Genomic DNA, 22,273 nt, shown 5'->3' with positions numbered 1-22,273 from the left:
CTATCTAGGCAGCTCAGTAACCCATGATGGACAAAGCAAGGATAACATAAAGACTATCACTGGCAAAAATGGCATCTCTTGCCAAGTGAAATCTACTAGTATCAAACTTATGCCTTAATTTGAGGAAGAAATTCCGGAGAATGTACCTTTCGAGAATAGCATTGTGTGGTAGTGAAAGATGGACAATGGGAAAACCAGAACAGCGGATGATCGAGGCATTTGAGATGTGGTACTATAGAGGAATGTTGAAAATTAGGTGGACCAGTAAGGTAAACAATGAGGAGGTTTCCCACAGAATCGGCGTGGAAAGGAATAAATAGAAAACACTGACAAGAAGAAGGGACATGACGGTAGGACATATTTTAGAAAATTAGGGTGCAATTACCGTGCTATTAGAGGGCGCTGTATAGATAAAAACTATTGAGGAAGATAGAGATTTGAAAGCATCGAACAAAGACCTGAGGACATAGGTTGGAATTGCTTCTCTGAGGAATTTGTATAGGCTGCATCATAGTAGTTATAAGACTCACGACTCAACAAAATAATAATAATAATAATTTGGTATCCAATTATATAGAGTCTTAGCTGTTGTCTGCGACTGAGTAGGGGAATAGAAAAAGTGACTGTTGCCCATTTCAAAGTAACATATGTCACTTGTAAAGGGTGACCTCTTCATCTCTTGTACTTGTAGTGCCGGGCTCTCGAGCTCACCTGTCCATCCCCGTACGTGAAGTTGACGCTGGAGAGGAGCGGCGACGCGACCTGCCGGTAGAAGTTGCGCAGCTGCAGGTGCGCATCCGCCGCCTCGTAGATGCGCCTGCCGAAGCCGCCGTTGCGCAGGGCCAGCTTCCTCAGAAATCCGAAGTCTGCATCTTCACCGAACGCCAGCGTAAACAGTGCTGCTCCCCGCTCCAAGTTGGCGGCGGTGTAGTCCTGCAAGATGGTTTCTGGGTCTCCATTGGGCAGTCCATCCGTCAGCAGAACCATCACAAGTGGCGCATCCGGACGTGGAAAACCTGCCTTGGATACTCGCAGTGCTGTGTCCAGAGCGTCGTGCATTGCCGTCCCTGTAGCAAGCAGGTCCGACTTGTCATGAGACTTATTTATGCACTCTGTGAGGTCTCACGTCTTCATTTACATGAAAACATTGACCGCGCCATATTATTTTCTTTAGTGTTTACCCTGTAACGATCGCTTTACTCAAATGAGCTGAGACATACCAACGACTCCCACAGCAGATTTAACTACATGCCTCAAGAAAGTCCCTACCTGTAGCCCTGAGTACTTGTTGACAATGTCAGCTACACTACTGGCCATTAAAATTGCTGTACCAAGAAGAAACGCAGATGATAAATGGGTATTCATTGGACAAATATATTACACTAGAACTGGCATGTAATTACATTTTCACGCAATTTGAGTGCATAGATCCTGAGAAATCAGTACCCAGAACCACCACCTCTGGCCGTAATAACGGCATTGAGCATTAAGTCAAACAGAGCTTGGATGGCGTGTAAGGGCAGGTACAGCTGCTCATGCAGCTTCAACACGATACCACAGTTCATCAAGAGTAGTGGCTGGCGTATTGTGACGAGTCAGTTGCTCGGCCACCATTGACCAGACGTTTTCAATTGGGGAGAAATCTGGAGAACGTGCTGGCCAGGGCAGCAGTCGATCATTTTCTGTATCCAGAAAGGCCGTACAGGAACTGCAAATGCGTTCATGCATTAACCTGCTGAAATGTGGAGTTTTGCAGGGATCGAATGAAGAGTAGAGCGACGGGTCGTAACACATCTTAAATGTAATGTCCACTGTTCAAAGTGCCGTCAATGCGAACAAGAGGTGACCGAGACGTGTCACCAATGCACCCCATACCATTACGCCGGGTGATACGCCAGTAGGGCGATGACGAATACACGCTTCCATTGTGCGTTCACCGCGATGTCGCCAAACACGGATGCGACCATCATGATGCTGTAAACAGAACTTGGATTCATCCGAAAAAGCGACGTTTTGCCATTCGTGGACCCAGATGCGTTGTTGAGTACACCATCGCAGGTGCTCCTGTCTGTGATGCAGCGTCAAGGGTAATCGCAGCCATGGTCTCCGAGCTGATAGTCCATGCTGCGGCAAACGTCGAACTGTTCGTGCAGATGGTTGTTGTCTTGCAAACGTCCCCATTTGTTGCTCAAGGGATCGAGACGTGGCTGCACGATACGTTACAGCCATGAGGAAAAGATGCCTGTCATCTCGACTGCTAGTGATACGAGGCCGTTGGGATCCAGGACTGCGTACGGTATTAACCTCCTGAACCCAATTCCATATTCTGCTAACAGTCATTGGATCTCGACCAACACCAGCAGCAGTGTCGCGATACGATAAACCGCAATCGCGATAGGCTACAACCCGACCTTTATCAAAGTCGGAAACGTGATGGTACGCATTTCTCCTCCTTACACGAGACATGACAACACTTTTCACCAGGCAACGCCGGTGAACTGCTGTTTGTTTATGAGAAATCGGTTGGAAACTTTCCTCATGTCAGCACGTTGTAGGTATCGCCAACGCCGCCAACCTTGTGTGAATGCTCTGAAAAGTTTATCATTTGCATATCACAGCATCTTCTTCCTGTCGGTTAAATTTCGCGTCTGTAGCACTTCATCTTTCTGATGTAGCAGTTGTAATGGCCAGTTGTGTAGTATACTTTCCACAGTATGTGATAAAATCTCCTTTCTAATATAATCGGGCGTTACGTATGTGACATATTTATGCATAAATTTACCCTAAGCGGTCCTTACAGGATACATTTTGTACAGGAAGGATCATGTGTGGCAACTGTACTAAAAAACACACATCAGTTTGAGCGACTGTAGACTGACCCAAAGTTAAGTACCTAATCACCTACACACTCTTGTGTACGGTTGAGAATAATGTTTCAGCGCATGCTTTCTTGTATGGTGCTAGAGAAACAATTATTATGACCATGGGTTCCGTGGACTGTTGTCAGCAGATACTCACAACCGATATTCTCAGTATTAACTGCTTCTGCATGGAAGCTGTAAAGAGCATTCTCTTAACATTCATTCAACAAACATGTAGCGTAACATTTTATTATGACGCTCTACAACAACTTGGAGCTGAAAATGTCTGCAGCTTAGTGAAAGAGCAATATGGATTATTTTATATTTGGTCTGTTTATTTGTCTCATAACTCGTATATTTAAATTCGAGAGTTCCTACGATTTTTCTTCTCCAGCAGTAAGTACCAATTTTGATGTGCGCAGTTTGCCAGGCAAGCCATGAGAAAGTATGAAACCACACTAGTCTAATATTACATCTAGAAGTTAACGTTTAACTATGTAGTTCCTTTTAAAAATACTGGTCATGTAATAATGGGGGAATGTGGAATCTTCACAAGAACGTTTGAAGATATTACATTATTTCAAACCTATTTTTATATCTTCTTTGGTGTTCACTGTTATAATTAACAATGAAAGTTTGTGAAAATTTATAAAAGAGCATTTACATGGAATTAGATTGATGTACTCAGTTTCATGTGCTGTCGCTAATATTGAAACCAGTGTTGAATTGCACGACCACCAGATCAAAGAAAAGAATATCTTAATGACACTCAGCCAAAACGTGAAAATATAAAATCATTTACTTTCCCTATTGACGCTACTGTTACTAAACTATACCGTGATATTCACAGTGCTTCAAAAGTTTCTTGGACAATTTGTAGCTTCTTACCTTTTAGATAAAGTATCTGGCACAGGATATGAGCAGTTTGCTGCACTGTTATCGTCTGTTCTGTCAAATCTCTACAATTCCAATAATACGTTTATCTTCTGCTGCTAATTTTGTGGTGAGCGTCACCACTACCTAGGATGTTGAACTCACCTCCTCCTGCATGGAGATCTCTCACGAAATTTTTGGCGCTAGCAACATTTTCTGGAGTTGCAGGCACGACAGCATCAGCATCATTTTCTGGTCCTTTGGGCCAATCGTACCGGGATGTATAGGTCTTGTTCTCGCCACCTGGCCACCACACCTACGGTTAAATGATATATTATATTTATCTCCAGATAGAAAATGCGTTCATATGAAGTTCATTATGCCTCTACAAAGACAATCAAGATGTGTCCAACATAATACCGGGTGAAGCAGACAAATGGGAAGACTGAAACGAACAGAAGATTTATAAAGTTCTATTTTTTGACATGAAATGAGTGTACAAGAGAAGAAATTAATAGTGTACCTTCAAAGTTACAGTTTTCTGATTATATTATAATTCAGATGACGTCCTTGGTTTAGTACACATTGTTGGAGGCAGAGAGTGATTTTGCCCATAACATTGTGTAGTAGATCCAACGCAATATTCGTTCCTTGGCGAATCCGCTGTCTCAAACCATGTCCGATCCATGAACGGTTTTCCATTAAAACTTCAGACTCGAGGTAACCACAAAGACAATAGAAATATGCAGGATGGGGGTGCTACAGAATATTACAATCTCAGTGGCATTTTAGGAGTATTGCTTGTGTGCACCATCCTGCTGAAAGCGTGTTTCCTCATCTGGATCATAGGGATCGAGTTCAGACAGAGGAACTGCTGCCGATCACTATTCTCTTAGATATAGTTTGTTTTTACACTACCCCCTCTTTCCTCTCTAGTGCTGCCAGTGGTTTCAAAAAATGGTTCAAATTGTTCTGAACACTATGGGACTTAACTTCTGAGGTCATAAGTCCCCTATAGGACACCATACACATCCATGCCCGAGGAGGATTCGAACCTGCGACCGTAGCGGTCGCTCGGTTCCAGACTGTAGCGCCTAGAACCGCTCGGCCAACCCGGCTCTCTCCAGACTTGATGGCATAGGGAGATGCTCCACGAGCCTGTGGAGGTAAGTTAAACTCCCAACGGAAGGAGCATTGAGTTTCAACAAAATTACCCGAAGTCTTGTAATATGCCTTTACAGTATCCCACACTGCGTGACTGGCCAGCTCTCCACGGCTACTAATTCCACCTGTTATTCTCCCAAGGCCAATTCCCCCGTTCCATAACCCCCACTGTGACTACCAGCCAGTCTTTCCCACACTGACATTTTCTATAGATTATTTTCAGAACAAGTGTTTTGATGTAATATTTCTCATTTGTAAAGCAGGTACATATAATTACCATGCACGTGAAGGCAACTGAAGTTACTGCTCTTACAGAAGCTTAGTTACTCACCATCACTCACTATAATAAAACTACCTATTCCTGATCCAAGCTATGGATAATTGGTGTTTCAAAATATTTTGTTTGAGAACAGTAAATGTATAAATAACTTCGTGAATATAATTGATCTTCTGAGGCGCAATTGTGATTGGACAAACATTGTAGTGTGGTATAAATCTAATTTGTATTCTAAAATATACTAGTAGAAAGGTTCATTAAGCGTCACTGACATTTTGCTCTTGACCATCTTACAAAGGTGTCTAGCAATAACTTATTTATTGAGCTGCAGTACTTTTTCTTTTTTCTTGCACATTGTAATATTACGGTCAGATGAGGCGATTAGCCTCTCATTTGCTACAGCCACTTGGCAACGCAGTCACAAACACCAGTGAAGTTTGGAGTCATAAGCCGAGGGACGTCACAGGATATTCACATAGTGTCTGTTGTATGGCTGAACATACATCGGACCACTGGTCGATCCATACCTGTACTGTCTCACTGGTGTTAGCATTTGTAGTGTAAAGGTGCTGTACGTAGGCAGATATGACAAATGGACAGTTCCAGAGGTCACGGGTCGTCAACACTTAATGGTCGAAAAACAGTTTTCCAATCAAAGAAATGCCTTCCAGGAACAACGTTCTTGTGAATGTGCGTTGCTCCTACTATGAGAATCGTGGGCAGTGGTCAATAACCAATGAAGACGTTTCAAAATAATATGATTGTCCAGAAAGGAACATCGACACGGCCAGTCAGGTGAATGGCCTCGCCCACGAAGGGCTCCTTGTAGAACGCTAGGGCAGAGACCATATGTTGTGGGAGACTTGCAAAGGAGACACTCCCAATGAGACTTGGCTGGAGAGACTTCGCTTGGAGAGGTGAAAGAAGCGACGTCGATTATGGTTGAGTTTTTTTTCTGGTCATGGCTGCCGCTAACACTGGGCATCCATCTCTGGCTGCTATCAAAATGCACACACCACTTGCTGTATCCATGCTGTTACCGGAATATGTTGCAACACGCCTCCAGTACGTTTTCAGCCACGCCGCCAGTACATCGACCACCGCCCAGTAAATGGCATTCTCCACAGCAGTACCAAGAAAGCCCGTCAGCCGATTCCGTTAGCCTCTTAGCCAACGCGATTAAAAGTCTGGTAACCACTCATGACACTTTTCTTTTCTAATAATGGGCATACTTTTATTTTATTTGAATATACAAAGTGTTTGGAAATTCCCGATAAAAACTTGTACGACTTGTAGAGTGGAGTGAGTATACAGGGTGGTCCATTGATAGTGACCGGGCCAAATATCTCACGAAATAACCATCAAACGAAAAAACTACAAAGAACGAAACTCGTCTAGCTTGATGGGGGAAACCAGATTGCGCTATGGTTGGCCCGCTAGATGGCGCTGCCATAGGTCAAACAGATATCAACTGCGTTTTTTTAAATAGGAACCCCCATTAATTATTACATATTCGTGTAATACGTAAAGAAATATGAATGTTTTAGTTGGACCACTTTTTCCGCTTTGTGATAGATGGCGCTGTAATAGTCACAAACTTATAATTACGTGCTATCACGTAACATTCGGCCAGTGCGCACGGTATTTGCTCCGTGATACATTACCCATGTTAAAATGGACCCTTTACCAATTGCGGAAAAGGTTGATATCATGTTGATTTATGGCTATTGTGATCAAAATGCCCAACGGGCGTGTGCTACGTATGCTGCACGGTATCCTGGACGACATCATCAAAGTGTCCGAACCGTTCGCCGGATATAAGGAAACAGTAAGTGGAACGTCAACCACGACCTGCAACAAATGATGATGCCCAAGTGGGTGTTTTACCTGCTGTCGCGGCTAATCAGCACATCAGTAGCAGATAAATTGCGCGAGAATCGGGAATCTCAAAAACGTCGGTGTTGAGAATACTACATCAACATCGATTACACCCGTACCACATTTCTATGCACCGAGAATTGCATGGCGACGACTTTGAACGTCGGGTACAGTTCTGCCACTGGGCACAAGAGAAATTACGGGACGATGACACTTTTTGCACGCGTTCTATTTAGCGACGAAGCGTCATTCACCTACAGCGGTAAAGTAAACCGGCATAATACATACTATTGGGCAACGGAAAATCCACGATGGCTACGACAAGTGGAACATCAGCGACCTTGGCGGGTTAATGTATGGTGCGGCATTGTAGGAGGTAGGATAATTGGCCCCCATTTTACCGATGGCAATCTAAATGGTGCAATATATGCTGATTTCGTATGTAATGTTCTACCGATGTTACTACAAGATGTTTCACTGCATGACAGAATGCCGATGTACTTCCAACATGATGGATGTTCGGCACATAGCTCGCGTGCGGTTGAAGCGGTATGGAATAGTATATTTCATGACAGGTGCATTGGTCGTCGAAGCACCATACCATGGCCCGCACGTTCACCGGATCTGACGTCCCCAGATTTCTTTCTGTGGGAAAAGTTGAAGGATATTTGCTATCGTGGTCCCTGCGACAACGCCTGACAACATGCGCTAGCGCATTGTCAATGCATGTGCAAACATTACGGACGGCGAACTACTCGCTGTTGAGAGGAATGTCGTTACACGTATTGCCAAATGCATTGAGGTTGACGGACATCATTTTGAGCATTTATTGCATTTATGTGGTATTTACAGGTAATCACGATGTAACAGCATGCGTTCTCAGAAATGATAAGTTCACAAAGGTACATGTATCACATTGGAACTACCGAAATAAAATATTCAAACGTACCTATTAAAAAACCTACATGTTTACCAAGTGTTCGTCTAAAATTGTGAGCCATATGTTTGAGACTATTACAGCGCCATCTACCACAAAGAGAAAGAAGTGATCCAACTAAAACATTCATATTTCTTTACGTACGACACGAATATGTAATAAAAAATGGGGGTTTCCTTTTTAAAGAAACGCAGTTGATATCCGTTTGCTCGATGGCAGTGCCTTCTAGCGGGCCAACCATAGCGTCATCTGGTTTCCCCCTTCAAGCTAGACAAGCTTCGTTCTTTGTAGTTTTTTCGTTTGACGCTTATTTCGTGAGATATTTGGCCCGGTCACGATCAATGGACCACCCTGTATAATATTTTGAATAGGGTACTATGTCTGGAAACGTCATCAAAGGATGCTAGCGAGCGTCAAACGTATACGCGATGGCGCCTGTAGATGCATGTTTATTTAGGATGACTCCATAATGACGTCACAAACTTTTGAGGATGATGTATCTATTTGAGGTAAGGGTCTCTTGTTTGGAAACAAATGAGCAGAAAATTACAGGGAAAGTCATTCTGATGGCTCTCACAGTAGAATACATGTACCGGTACTGTTGTTACTAAGATTGCAGAAGACGCAACTTTCAGAGGTGGTAGTAAGGAGCAAAACAAGAAAAAGAAAAAATCGAGTAACCATGAGCTCTAAACTGCATAAGTTAAGAGCTATGAGCACTTATTCAATAGAGATGCGTTTCACATAAGCGAACATGAACAATTGCTTATAGATCTTCTGGTATGCATTTTAGAGCCCACTCTTACGGTACATTTTTTCCTGTTTTGATCAATATTACCACCACTAAAACTTACATATCCTACATTCTTATCAACAACATGCTGATTTGAAACTTCCTGGCAGATTAAAACTGTGTGCCTTGGAAGGTAGGAGACGAGATACTGGCAGAAGAAAAGCCGTGAGGACGGGGCGTGAATCGTGCTTGGGTAGCTCAGTTGGTAGAGCACATGCCCGCGAAAGGCAAAGGTCCCGAGTTCGAGTCTCGGTCCGGCATACAGTTTTAATCTGCCAGGAAGTTTCATATCAGCGCACACTCCGCTGCAGAGTGAAAATCTCATTCTGGAAACATGCTGATACATATACTCCCATGTCAGAGGTATCAGAATGATTTTTGGTTGTAACCTGCAACTCGATCGTTTCCAAACCAGGGACCTTTACCCAAAATTGATACATTTACCCATTCCATTGACCTTGTAAGTTTTTAACATCATCGCAGAAATGTGTGTGTGTGTGTGTGTGTGTGTGTGTGTGTCAGAGTCTCTACCTTTGACGCTCTGTACCGTCGTTGGATGACGTTTCCAGACATGAGTTGCTGTTCAAAACATTATGTACGCACTCCTCTCTACAAGTCCTGGAGGCGGGTGACGGGTATTTCTGAACAGGTAACTATTAAGTAAAAATATCTGATGTAGTCTTTCTTTTTATAATGTTCCCATGCTCTGTAGTGGATATGCTGTAGCTCTCAATGGTTTTCCACTCACTCTGATAGCGTTCTTTATAAATTTTATCAATTTGTTTGGGTTACAATCTACTAGGAATTTCATATTGACTCTTTGGTGGAGACTGCAGCTTTTCTGATGTCAAAGGACTTAAACACAGCAACACCTACTTACGTTACAAGCTTATTGACAGTGTCTGCACAGCACAATATGTGGGATTTTGAACCATACTCAACCTTCTCTGTGCTACCTCTTTCCTTTTCATAAAAGAAACTCTCTTTTCTATTTCCGAGTCTTCAGTTACTTGTGACTGTTAATCGAAATGGTCCATAATACCATGATGTAAACAAAAGAGAGCACCTGCTCCTTACCTGTGATCCATATGAGAATGTGATGAGCGTAAAGTTGTCACGTGGACCCAGCTCATCAAGGATGGAGACCATGGCCTGCCTGAGCTGCTCTATCTTGTGACCGCTCATGGAGCCACTAACGTCCAGCACGAACACGATGTACTTTTCCAGCGGTGGCAGGTCTGGTGGCGAGTAGAAATGCACGAAGTATCCATCATCAGTCACCTGACCAGAAGAAATGCTTCATCATTGTCAGTGAAGTCATCATGAAAACAGACTAATCAACATAGCACCGTTCAACAGTGTTACAATGGTGGATTACAAAATGTTTCAGGTTAAGAAGAAATCATTAGCTGCAAAGACACAGAAAATCATTCGTGTTGGTATTGAAGGATGAGGGAATCATGCATTGTGGTCTGTTCCATAACTTTGTATACTCCACGTAAGTGACCCTGTGTGAGTGACTTGACTGCCAAGGATCGCATGCCTTGTGAGTCGCAGGCCAGCAGCAAAATATCTCTGCCCAAAACGCGTATCGTATCTACTTCAGCTAAAGAACTTCAGCCAGAGCGGACCAATGACTATGCCAAAATTCAGTTTTAATGACTCGCTCTGGAATGAGGAAGCCACACTATTGCATCTGTGTCCTGTTTCTGTGTAGTTTAGAAGTTTTGGAGGAAGATAGTGGTATTTTGGTGTTTAAACATGTCACATTGTGCAACGGAGTATGACTGCTGCTTGTTGCGAATGCTAGCCATGCTATTCATTCATGATCCATTCACAGTTTCCGTGTTTCAAATGTACTTTCAAATAATTATCATTCAAAGTAACTCCTTGTACTACGCATTTAGCAGTTTGCTAGGGGACTTTACTGTTCCTTCGTAGCCTATTACAATCCAGATGCATGCATGGTTGACGATATACATCCATCACGTTTTCATTTGTGACAACAAAGAGCTTACAATATCTCCCTCTCTCTCATAAAAGACAAACCAAGGTTTCGTTGTGACTGTTATGTAGCGATTACGTGATCTACGAACTTGTGTGTGAATTATACTGATGATCTATACTGTCCATGTGAGACTATCATTTCTGTACTATTTGCTTTAGCAAATTGCAATAGTCAGTTTGTCTGCTTTTTCACACACATGTTTATACCAGTAAAGAACTTTCCTTTGTCGACCCATATCCCCACACTATTATGTTCTTTCCTGATAAGCAGACTGAGGTAGTTGTTTGATAATATGCATAGCCACAACACCGTACACTTTGGTAATTGCTGAACTGATATGTAAAATTGATGTTGAGCATGTAGTCTACAAGACAAGATACATAACACGTTTGGTATTTGTTTAGACAACGAGCACCCATAATGAATTCCGTCTGCGCTAGTTAGAAATGCTTTATAGAAAACAGCCCGACTGAGCTTGAAAACGCACTACCACTCCATTATCTAAATTTTACAGGTCAGTTTGCGTTTTCAAGGTTTCATATTTGAATATGTGATACAAAAATCAGGGTGAAACTTGTTCAGTACTTGTTTGAACTTAATGTATTACAAGACTTGATAGACTATCAGCATAAATAAATAATTTAAGTATCATTATCTTATATTACTGCTCCGAGATGAAGTGACAGCAGCATGTGATGAGGAAGTGTGAGATTCCTAAACATCATAGGTCCATCATGGGCACACAAGAACCTGCATTGTATTGGGCAGTGAAAGAAAGAAGCATTTCAGTGACGCAGGGAAGATATGCATATTCTGGTCCTGATCGCTGGAGCATTGTTATGTTGGAATGTCATATTAACACTATAGCGTTGGCTTTTTATCTAATTTTGAGACAATAGGTACACAAAGCGCTAGGTTGTAATGATCACCATCAAACTTCTCTGGTAGTTCCTTGCCTCAAACCCTCTGCAATTTCAAAAGTACGCTCCAGAACATATGCTTTGTCACCAGTTCCGGGTTTCCAGTCACTGACAACATACGTCATAAAGAATGTGTGGGTAAATTCACTGGCGTTAAGATCAACAGTAGTTAGATTGATCGAGAACCTTCACTTGTTTCGGATATCACAGATAATTTTGCCCACTATGAGTCGCAAGTGATCTCGTCAACAATATCCACATGTGAGAAATTATATGATATAGTAGCATATTCATTGTTCAGCACGTACATTTCAACATAACCACGCTCTTTTACATTTTGATTTTAGCTACACGTAGTCCATATAGTTTCCATCCTACCTTGCGTATATGGCTAATTTGTGGGACTTGTCCACTGAGTGGAGGGATTATTTCAATATGGGATGGCCTAATAACAACCTGTTTTTGTGAGAGTAATGTTGTTGCATTTGTACCAAACAATGATCGAGAATTTGTATCAGTAATTGTAATTTGTAGCATGAATTGGTACCTATTGTGACGAACCCTTCTTAGTGCTGTGCGATTCTTTCCAGCAGAATACACATTTACTTTTATATTTCTAGAAAAAATGTATATCTACTCTTTGTATCGAGCACTAGCAAACAAATATGGAAACTCTAAAAAGAAAAGAAAATTAACAGAAACGAGAGAAAAAGTTAAAAGCCGCCACAGAAGCATTGGAAGAGCTTTAAAAAATGGAGACTACGAAAGTAATAAATTAACAAGAATACATTTTGTAAAAAAAAAAAGCAGATATGTGAATGGTATTAATGAAAGTTGTGAAAGACTTCACAGTGAGAAATTGGATATAAAAACTGAAACCTCGACGAAATCAGAAGTGAACAACAAACACAGCCAAATAACTTCTGCTACCTGAAGAAAGTACAGTGGTAACAACATAATTGTAGTTCAGGCAACAATGATTGTCCCGTCTTTTAGAGGGGAATAACGTGATTCCAATCTTTTGCTCTTCTTCTCTCATTAATATTCTGCAGAAACCATGAGGGAACAGAAAATATGTAGTACAAGTGTAACATTACAAGCATTTCCCGCTATGCTTTACGGACGTAGTTGACATTCTATAACGAAGAAACACGAGGAAGAAACGCAAAAGAAAAAAAAAATACGAACAAGCAGTCAGGAGGAGATAGTTGAAGTAAAAAGAAGTTGTAAATACAAGATGAAGTAACCAAAATTGCTTGATATTAAGCGATATTAAGAAACACAAAAGACGATTAGAGGCAAAAAACCTTATTCAGAGGAAGACACCAGCTGATATTAACATTCAACAGGGATTAAATATAACATTCTTAGATGCATCCTTGAAACCAATTGCGTCAGTGCGAATCAAATATGAACAAGACAGTTTATTTATATGGGTACTGTGAAGAATACGGAGGCTGATGTGTACAAGAGAACAGTGCATATCGGTTATATGGGCAAAATATGAAATAAAAGAGGTATTAATCAGAGTGTACATAAAGCCCTTACAGCAAGAAAGATCTCTCTAGCGCTGTTAATTCCTAAAGCATTGGCGATTATTTCATTTAATACTGAAGATACAGGATATAATACAAGGGTTTTGGTTATTTATTTGTGGAATGCAGTCGTAATTAGTAGACTGAAGAAGGGAAAAAATAGTTGTGGAAAGGCATCAGTCTGTCGAAATGAGAATATAAGGTTATCATATCATTTAGTACTCATTTGTGAGTTAGTGCATTTAGAAGTGCCTGAAACCATAGTATATCACTTAGAACAAGATTAGCCACTACACTGCGGAGGAAGTGAGCAGAGGGGTGACTCACGAGTATCTGGTTGTTGTTGTCGGCGTGATCGACGTCGTATCGCACCAGCAGCTGCCCCTGCACGCCCTCCGCCCTCAGCGCCGCCTGCTCCTCCCTGCTGGGGGACCACCGCACCACGGCTGTCGTGGGCGAAGGCCTCTCGGTGTGCGCCAGAGGGTTAGCTGTATGTAGACATTACTACTTTTAGTGATTTACACGTATGCCAGTGTCTCATTAGACTTAAGAACTTAATTTTTTCGAGTACAAGAATTTAAAATGCCTGAATTCTCACGAGATTTCGGAATTTAGGTTGGACGTCTTCAACATCTGACCACGATATTTCGGCTGGCAAACAGGCAATTATCTTCAGGTGAACTTACCACTGTAAAACTGAACTGAAAATGGAAGACTGTCTGCCAGCCGAAATGGCGAGATGTCGATGCCACACAGCTGTAATCCCCAGACCTCACGAAATGCTCATTCCACTGATAAAATTTTAAGATTCTGTACTCTCAATTTGCCTGGATGTGTAGAGAAGCAACTGATCAGTCCTTGTTCTCAAAACGATGGTACATTTGAAATGCTAAGACAAATAGTAAGATGAAGATACTCTATATTCAGAGCAAAGGAAGAGCAGATCCTGTGTTTATGGATAAAACTTCCATAATTGTAGCAAGTACGTTAGTGGCGTGTTCAACCTGAGACCAGCAGTGTACTCACTAGAGTTCTCTTCGTCTGAGATTTCGTTGCTCTGCTGCAGACTGGGGACTTCAAGAAGGGTGATGTCACTCGTCTCGTTGATGTAAACCTCCACCGATAAATCGTTAACGATCTGTGGTGAAGAAAGAAAATTATAAAGTAAACTGAATAAAGGCAAACTTACATTTATATCATTTATATGTTTACAGGTATCTTTTCACAACGTTTACTGGAAAGCACTATTTGAAAGTCTGTAGGTAGCAGGGTTAACATAGGTGAAAGGAAAGTTGACATTCAACTTGTACAAAAACCAGAGTCGAAGGGCATGAAAGGGTCACTGAAGTTGATAACGGAGATGACGGTGTTGTTGCCTTCTTTGATGTTAATTAGTCAGTACTCGAACATTGACAAATGAGTGAAGGAAACGCCTTTAAAGATTACGGAGAATAAACAATAACTTTCAGTTTTGCCGACGATACTGTAATTTTCTTAGGGGCGACACAGTACTTAAAGGCCATTTGAGCGGAATGTATAGGTCCTTAAGAAACGGTAATAAGATAGCTACAGGATTACAAGCTTTCTCCACGGATTTCATTGAAGAAATCTTCTCGGGGTATCATATGAGTCGTGTCGTGTTGTGGCAACGTTTCGACAAGTTTCCCACTAGTTATCTTCAGTCGAAGAGACGAAGACGACGAGTAGGAAGACGTCGAAACACTGTAAGATGAATGTTATCAGGAACTAAGCAAGGGTAATGGAATGTAGTCGAATTGAGCCAGATGATGCTGAGGGAATTACGTTATGAAATGAGACACTGAAAGCTGTAGATGAGATTTGATACCTGGACAGCAAAGTGAAAAGCTGTAGACTGACAACAGCAAAAACAAATTTTCTGAAGAAGACGAATTCGTTATTGTTGGCTTAGTGCATAGATCGTAGCGTTTTCCCGTAAGTTTAATAAAAACAACAAATACACATACCAGAGACTTCAGTCATCAATAATATACGTTTTTTCACTATTTACAAGTCTGCCAACGCTGAGGTAACTTTTCGATTCCCCAGCTGTAGAAATAACGTGGTTTTTAGGCGGAGAACGCATCGAGCCATGTTCGAAGTGCATTTACAACGAGCAAGGAGGTTCTTTGAAGGTTGTTCGGTAAAGAGAGGGAGAGAAGAAAACCCGAGAGCGAAATATCAGTTGAATCAGGTCGGTGTGGAATGACTTCCCGATCCAATTCCTGTATAATGTTTCTGGGAATCTAGTAGAATGCTTGGATCACATCACTTCACACACTCCTCGTTGTCGTTCTTCTTGAAGTGCGTCTGCAAGACGTCTCAGTGGTTGACGATAAATGTCAGTTGTTATGGTTACACCTCGAGGAAGCAATTCGTAGTACACCACACCGTCTTTTATGGGTATGCGTACATCTTTGTACAGAATGTTCCTGCTTTGTTTGGGCTCAACCACTTCCTTCATTTCCTTATGTTAGAATAAAGACACCATTTCTTGTCACCAGTAACACTAAAACAGGGGACGGTGCTGTTCATGAGCGAGCAGCTGACAAGCAAACAAAGACGCACATACGGCCACCCGCAGATTTTTTTTTTAATTTTTTGTTTTGAATTAGAGCTCGTGGTACCCATACATCCGACGTTTGAACCTTCCGCAATGTCTTACAATGGACGAATGATAACAGTTCGTCAAATTTTCCAGTTCTTGAGTAAACCGTGATTGTGAATTAATGCGTGTTAAAAGGTCTTCCTCAAATCCCGAGGGTCTACCTGAACGTAGAGATCATCAATGCCAAATAGATACTGCTTAGAAGAAGAAAACCGTTTTCTTACAGTGCTCTGCCCATTGTCGCTATCCCCACACATGGTGAAAAAGTTTCCTGCTGGCACAGCTAGCGACATCCCTCTATCGAACTCAAACAGAAGAATACGTCGGAAATGTTCCAATTACTCCATTTGGCATTCCGTTTTATAGCTCTCACAGCCCCACACACTATCTCCATATGACAAAATAACAAAATAGAAACCCAAATAGGAACAATGAACTATAAATGAAAAATGACAATCGATAAATAAACCCATAACAACCGGAATTTCAACGTGCCAAACAGAAACGCTTCAAACATAAGCACCAACTTAATAACTGCGTAGGCTTTGGAGTCAGTCTGTTAACACAGAATTTTTCTGAATATCGTACCGCGCCACAGTGTAAAAAACAATATTAGACAAAGTAACGTTTCGGCTACGGTTACAGAGGTGGTGTTCTTTGCCTAGACCCCGGAACCTTGCTTTTTTTGGTATTGCTTTTCACATAACGCAATGCGATACTCATAAATTTGCGAGCATCGAATATAAATTTAACATTTAGGCTTTTTTGAAGATATTAGTAGGTAGTCTTGTCCGGAACTCAATTGTGGACGATAAATAGCTCACATAAAGAAGAGATCAGAAGTATTCGAAACCTTGTACCATATGAAAATGCTGAAGGTTGGATGGGTGGATTGGATACTTCTGAGCAGCTGCTGAATCGGATCGTAAAAAGAAGGAAAATATGACAGCTTCATCAAGAAAAAGTTGGATGGTAAGGCACGATAGACGTCCGGGAATATTCAGTTCGTTAACTGAGGGCAGTGGGGGAATAAAAGTGGAGAGGGAGACTGTGGCTAGACGACAGTAAGAAGGTTCACGTCGATGCAGATTAGACTGGTTGGCAGAGAAGAAGGGGCTTGCAGAGGACGGAACAGCATGCAGATCTGCGTCAGACCAACCTGTCTGAGGTCTGAAGACCACACAAAAAGAATCAGAGCGATGCTAATCTCCGTAACAAATTTGGAGTCTTGAGGTTCAAGACGTTTGTATCTACAATCTTGATACCGCTTTTATTTTAATTTTATCTATTATTTATTTATCTCTCGATAACCATTACAACCAATGGTGTCATTAATCTGTCCCTATCGTGCAAATACTGCAGATAAGGCCCAGGCTGCCAAATTGATAGTCCCTGCACGGGTGTAGTCACTTCCCTAATCTATAGTCTAACAGACTTTCCAGTCAGATTGTCGTACAAGCAGCCTGACTCCTCATTTCGTACTCCTTTCGTTCTTGTGATTTTTTTCTGAATAGACTCTATTTTCATGCACAAAGGTAACTTATTCGGAGAAAATACGAGTTAGCACATTTCCCAGTTATTCTTGCTCTTGTTCCGAACTTTCATTTCTGCAACCACATCCTGATTTTATAAGTTAAGCAGTAGTTGTAATGAACGACACGTCTATGTTATACCATTTATCATGAGGCATCAACTGGGTTGAACAGCCTTCATACAACTCTAGTTACAGACGTTCGTAGCTCTTTCGATTTTGTCTTTGCATTTATTTTCTTTTTTGAAGACTCCTTATAGATTTCTTTCTCTTCACAGAACTTCAACAATTTTATTGAAAGTTACTTTCTTCAAGTTCCCATTGTATATGGAAGCGTTCGTAGACAGCTTAGAAGAAACTAGAGGATTTTTAGCACTATCAGAACTAATGCTAGGTACTGGAGAAGAACCCAAAAATCACGGCTCAACACCCATGTTTCCACACGCTGTTTTGCAGTCGCATCTAGATAGTAACTCTGAGTATTCTCGGTCCTTAGTTCGCGTGTACCTACTGAGAGCAGACGTACCTGTCCGGGATTGAGGTTGATGCGCAGGTGGTAGGCGCCCAGCTCCCTCTGCAGCAGCTCCTCGTACGTCAGGTTGAAGGTCACCTTCTTCTGAGCCTCCACGTTCACCGACACGGACACCACGTTCGAATCTCTTGCACTAAAATAAAAATGAGTCAAATTTTTATATGTTCTCGATCAAAATAGGAACCTTGAAGCAGAGTCTTTAATACCAAATTTTAGATGGTTTGAGTGCATCCACCAAGGTTATAACACTGCCGGTGCCCAAACTGCATATGATTTTTTGGCAAATCACAGTAGCAACATAAAGTTAAAACTGCGCATAACGAAATAAATAGGCACATGGATAGAACAAGTGGAGCAATCATTGTAAATAACTGCAAGGCATTGCGACAGATTGAAAATCATGTTGAAGAGTACTCTCTGGTTCGAAGAGACTCGAGATTCAAATGTAACTAAAATCACTGCATATCGCCTATAATGTCTCAGTTGTAAAGAGTAGAGTCCTTTGGTGAAGTCCTTTACCGTGTACCGTGTTGAGGGCAGTCTTGGTCTCAGATATAACGAGAACAGTTAGTCTATATAGCACCTAATATTTATTTATTCTGGTAACCGGATTCAATAAAATAATTATCTTCAGGCCACTACCTCCGTGGTGACATGTGGAGCTGGTACATAACACTGCTGTAGATACCAAAAGTTATTCGGTAACAACTGCTCCATAATATATAAATATTAGTGGCTATGGATACGGAATGGTTTTGCTATGCTGTCTAAGATCGCTGAAGTTCCAATACAGCTTCAAAAGTTAATTTGGTTGCAGGGTCTGTAGAATTCTGAACATCCTTTGGCAACGTGGCAGCAATATCAGATACTGAATGTTTTCCAGAACACGAATGATACATTAAAAATTTCAGTTCACTGAATACACAGTTGCTCAATACAGCCCCATAAATTAATACCAAATTGTGTTTGGTGAGACAAAGATGTCTTCCCAGCAACCTACCGTGTCTGCCACGAAAGAATCCATACAGATCAGAATTGGAACAGCAGCTAAAATGTAACTGATGCACTAGATGGGGCTCACGTTATTATGAGAGTATGTAGAGAAGCCCCTCTCACAGGCAGTTAACGACAATCCGGTGCTCCTGATGAGGACGATCAAGATAATCGTTGAAAACTCGAGATTTTATTCTAATCCGGTTTTTGTTTCCAATCATTTCTCTGTCTGTGTCTCTCCCTTTTATGCGCGCGCGCACACACACACACACACACACACACACACACACACACACACACACACACAAGCGCTCGCGCAAAATGTGGCCTACAGCCCCTAGAACCCTGTAATAAGAACTGCGAAGACTGCATATGGTCGATGTGGTTCATATGTGTGTTATTGTCTTCACAATGTAGTTCGCTAAGCTAACATCAATTATGGTTTCACTTTAAGTGAAATGGGCAATTCTTAACATGTTGTTTTATATCTCCAGATTGTTGATATCTGAATAATTCGTTATCATGGTGTGCTTTGGGAAAATGGCCACAAACGGTTTGAAAAACAAATAACCCCTTACACCTGCCACGTAGACCATCGTTGTTGCTAAAATGGTGTTTATTACTATATTTTCTAGTTGCCATTTCCATTTTTTACCTTTGTGCCGGCGAATTTTTGGAAGTCTCAAACCATGCGCTAAGGCTGATCTACCTTAGGGCAAGATTTCAGCTTTCCACACGCGCGAGCGAGCCCACGCAGTACACTAAGCGCTGTGAGAGAACCCGAGCCGCGCGAGATAAGCCGAGCGGTCTCGGCCGCTGCAGTCATGGGCTGCGCGTCTGGTCCCGGCGGAGATTCGAGTGCTCCCTCGGGCATGGGTGTGTGTGTTTGTCCTTAGGATAATTTAGGTTAAGTAGTGTGTGAGGTTAGGGACTGATAACTTTATCAGTTACGTCCCATAAGATCTAAAAAATAAAAAATAAAAGAGAGAGAGAGAGCAGCCGCCGCTACCTGAGCTGCACGTGCGCGGCGCCCTGCCCGCCCTCCACGGCCTGCCGGTACTCCTGGCGCGCCTCCTCCTTCCCCTTCACGTACGCCTCGTACGCCTTGCCGTCCATCTCTCTGCAACAGCACAACACGACACCTCACAGTGCACACCCTGTCACTGGCGTTACTCGTGACACCACACGTAAGAGAAGTGTCACTGACAGCAGGCTGCTAGCGGGTCTGCAACTCACATGACGAATCCCGATATGAAGGCTGTCTCCGGCAGGACGGCGTCGAAGCTGATTTCTCTGGACACGTTGGCGGTGTTGGCCACCCTGCTGGTGACCACAGTCTTGGCGTACCGGTTCCGCACGTGGCTCACCACGTGGAGGCTGTACACGTTCGGCGGTGGATACCCCTGAAACAAGGCTCAGCTTCAGTACTGTAGCAAGCTTTCTCATTCCTTCCTCCTGTCCTCTTTATTTTTTTTTCATTTTTTGTCCCATTCTTCTCCCTCATTTCCCCCACTTTCACCTTCAATTACTCCGCACTCACTCACTTTTTATAGAAACGAAAAAAAATTGCGCGCTATACATCTCTAGTGGATCTGTAATCTTATTGACTGCGATACTTAATTAATTAATGCACTGATTGATTCTTTGTTGGCAGTTGGCCACTTGACCATATTGCCATCTCAGATGTCAACAAGTGACTTTTCTAGCACCTAGAACTTCCTATAAAGAATTAAGACACCTTTCATTGATGTTAAGTACAGGAAGAGGTTCGAGCTATAGAAGAGATTACGAATCAAACAGTCGCCAACAAGGGGTTCACAGTGTAGATAATTAATGAGGCGTAAATTTGGTAGTAGTATTTCCCCCACAAAAGTATTTTTCCTGCTATTCCAAACCTATCGATGTGTTGCCAAAAATTAGGACTTTTTATTGGTGGAGTCACCAAGGATCATACGCTCCCAAGTCCACTCGGAAACACTGTTTCCTAGACATTTGTTGGTTTCGGTACATAGTGAAGGTTAGCCTGTGAATTTGCTGCCACATTTGTCGTCCATATGTTTAACTTAATTACTTTGACGTTACGCGTGCATGGGAAACTCATGGCACGAATTCGGTTGCACCTCCAGAAGACGTGCTATTTTGCAGTAACAACACGTGCTCGCGTCGAGTTCTGCAACAAGCCCACCGCCAGCTGAGAGGTGCTTCTGTGGTTGGCAAGGCGCTCATGCGTCCGAGCCCCTCGTTCTCGCCACTACCAGCCACGTGGCTCAGTAACTGCCTGTGTATTTCCTTCCGATTAGTTCATTCTCTCGGTACATCTAGTAATTTTCCCTAAGGACTGAAACGAGCTTTTGTTTTTTTTTTCCTTGTGTTTTAAGTATTCTTTTCTTTGCGGATAACTTATTTGTGTCGATAATAATCCATAAATGTGTATCATGGCCGTTCCTAGATTGCGAAGGCTGCCTCACCATCCCCTTTGCGTCTGAAGCTAAAATACGGATTTTATATTCAATTACAACAGCTCTGAAATTCCTCCGTAACGCTTCTACCTGTGCTTACGAGGCTCAAACAATCCACTATTGAAACATCTGCTGCAGGCAGCAAACTCTGATTCTAACGGTCAAGGGCACTGGTAGTATTTGCAGATAAACCATAATTTGTCTGTAAAACTGCAGGAAAGGCTGACAGAGTTGCAGGTAAGTTTGCGATCGTCAGTAAGAATTAAATATCGTATTTCCATTCTAACTAAAATTATCCTTTTCCTTTATTAATCTCGTCACTAACGGTAAGAAATCAACGAATAAATCGTAGGACGCTCTGGTGTACTTCGTCCTCGTGAGAGTATCACGAAGTAATATTTAAATTATGGTTTTGATTTTTGCCTGTTAATATATCTATTGAATTCTGTTTTACATATTAAATGAAATTTAATATGTCCGGTAGATGAATTTCTCAACTTCACATTTATTTTGTAATAATAACGTGTCGGTCACCACATAGCGTAGGTTTCAGCAATTTAATCCGATGCTGATGGATACCAAGGGGTTGGTTCAACTAAGGAACTACTAGTACTAATGTTTCCCATCTTCATTCTCATTATCACCTTTCCTCAAAAGTGAACGTATATTGGGCTCCAGGATTTAATGTTGGTGTCTGTGTTGCGTAATGGTAGACTATTTGTGGTATCAAGTTTATGCTGCCCAGGGAATCAGAGAAAGAAGAAGATATCACAGCTCATACCTGCCGTACTGAGGCCTTGCTGCTATCCTGAAAACTGACTGCGTATATATTTTGTGAAATTAGCTGCACATACGAAAGTTTTAAATTGGAAAACATTTCCAGGGG

The 22,273-nt window shown here is 42.0% G+C and overlaps 1 protein-coding gene across 5 annotated transcripts in view; it reads right to left on the bottom strand.

Moving 5' to 3' along the window:
- The window catches only part of LOC126354656 (inter-alpha-trypsin inhibitor heavy chain H4-like), a 78,094-nt gene that overhangs the window by 40,869 nt on the left and 14,952 nt on the right, over positions 1 to 22,273 (bottom strand). For all 5 annotated transcript variants that reach the window (XM_050004463.1, XM_050004435.1, XM_050004445.1 and 2 more), the window contains exons 2-9: positions 20,165 to 20,331; positions 19,938 to 20,048; positions 17,930 to 18,068; positions 14,273 to 14,384; positions 13,574 to 13,734; positions 9,861 to 10,064; positions 3,900 to 4,050; positions 712 to 1,067 (exon numbers count right to left, since the gene is read on the bottom strand). In XM_050004463.1, coding sequence (XP_049860420.1) covers positions 712 to 1,067; positions 3,900 to 4,050; positions 9,861 to 10,064; positions 13,574 to 13,734; positions 14,273 to 14,384; positions 17,930 to 18,068; positions 19,938 to 20,048; positions 20,165 to 20,331 — 1,401 coding nt within the window. The remainder of the gene's footprint in view (positions 1 to 711; positions 1,068 to 3,899; positions 4,051 to 9,860; positions 10,065 to 13,573; positions 13,735 to 14,272; positions 14,385 to 17,929; positions 18,069 to 19,937; positions 20,049 to 20,164; positions 20,332 to 22,273) is intronic.

This window comes from Schistocerca gregaria, chromosome 1 (genome assembly GCF_023897955.1).
Source record: "Schistocerca gregaria isolate iqSchGreg1 chromosome 1, iqSchGreg1.2, whole genome shotgun sequence".
Lineage (NCBI taxonomy): Eukaryota > Metazoa > Arthropoda > Insecta > Orthoptera > Acrididae > Schistocerca > Schistocerca gregaria.
This window is presented reverse-complemented; position numbering and strand designations above follow the sequence as displayed.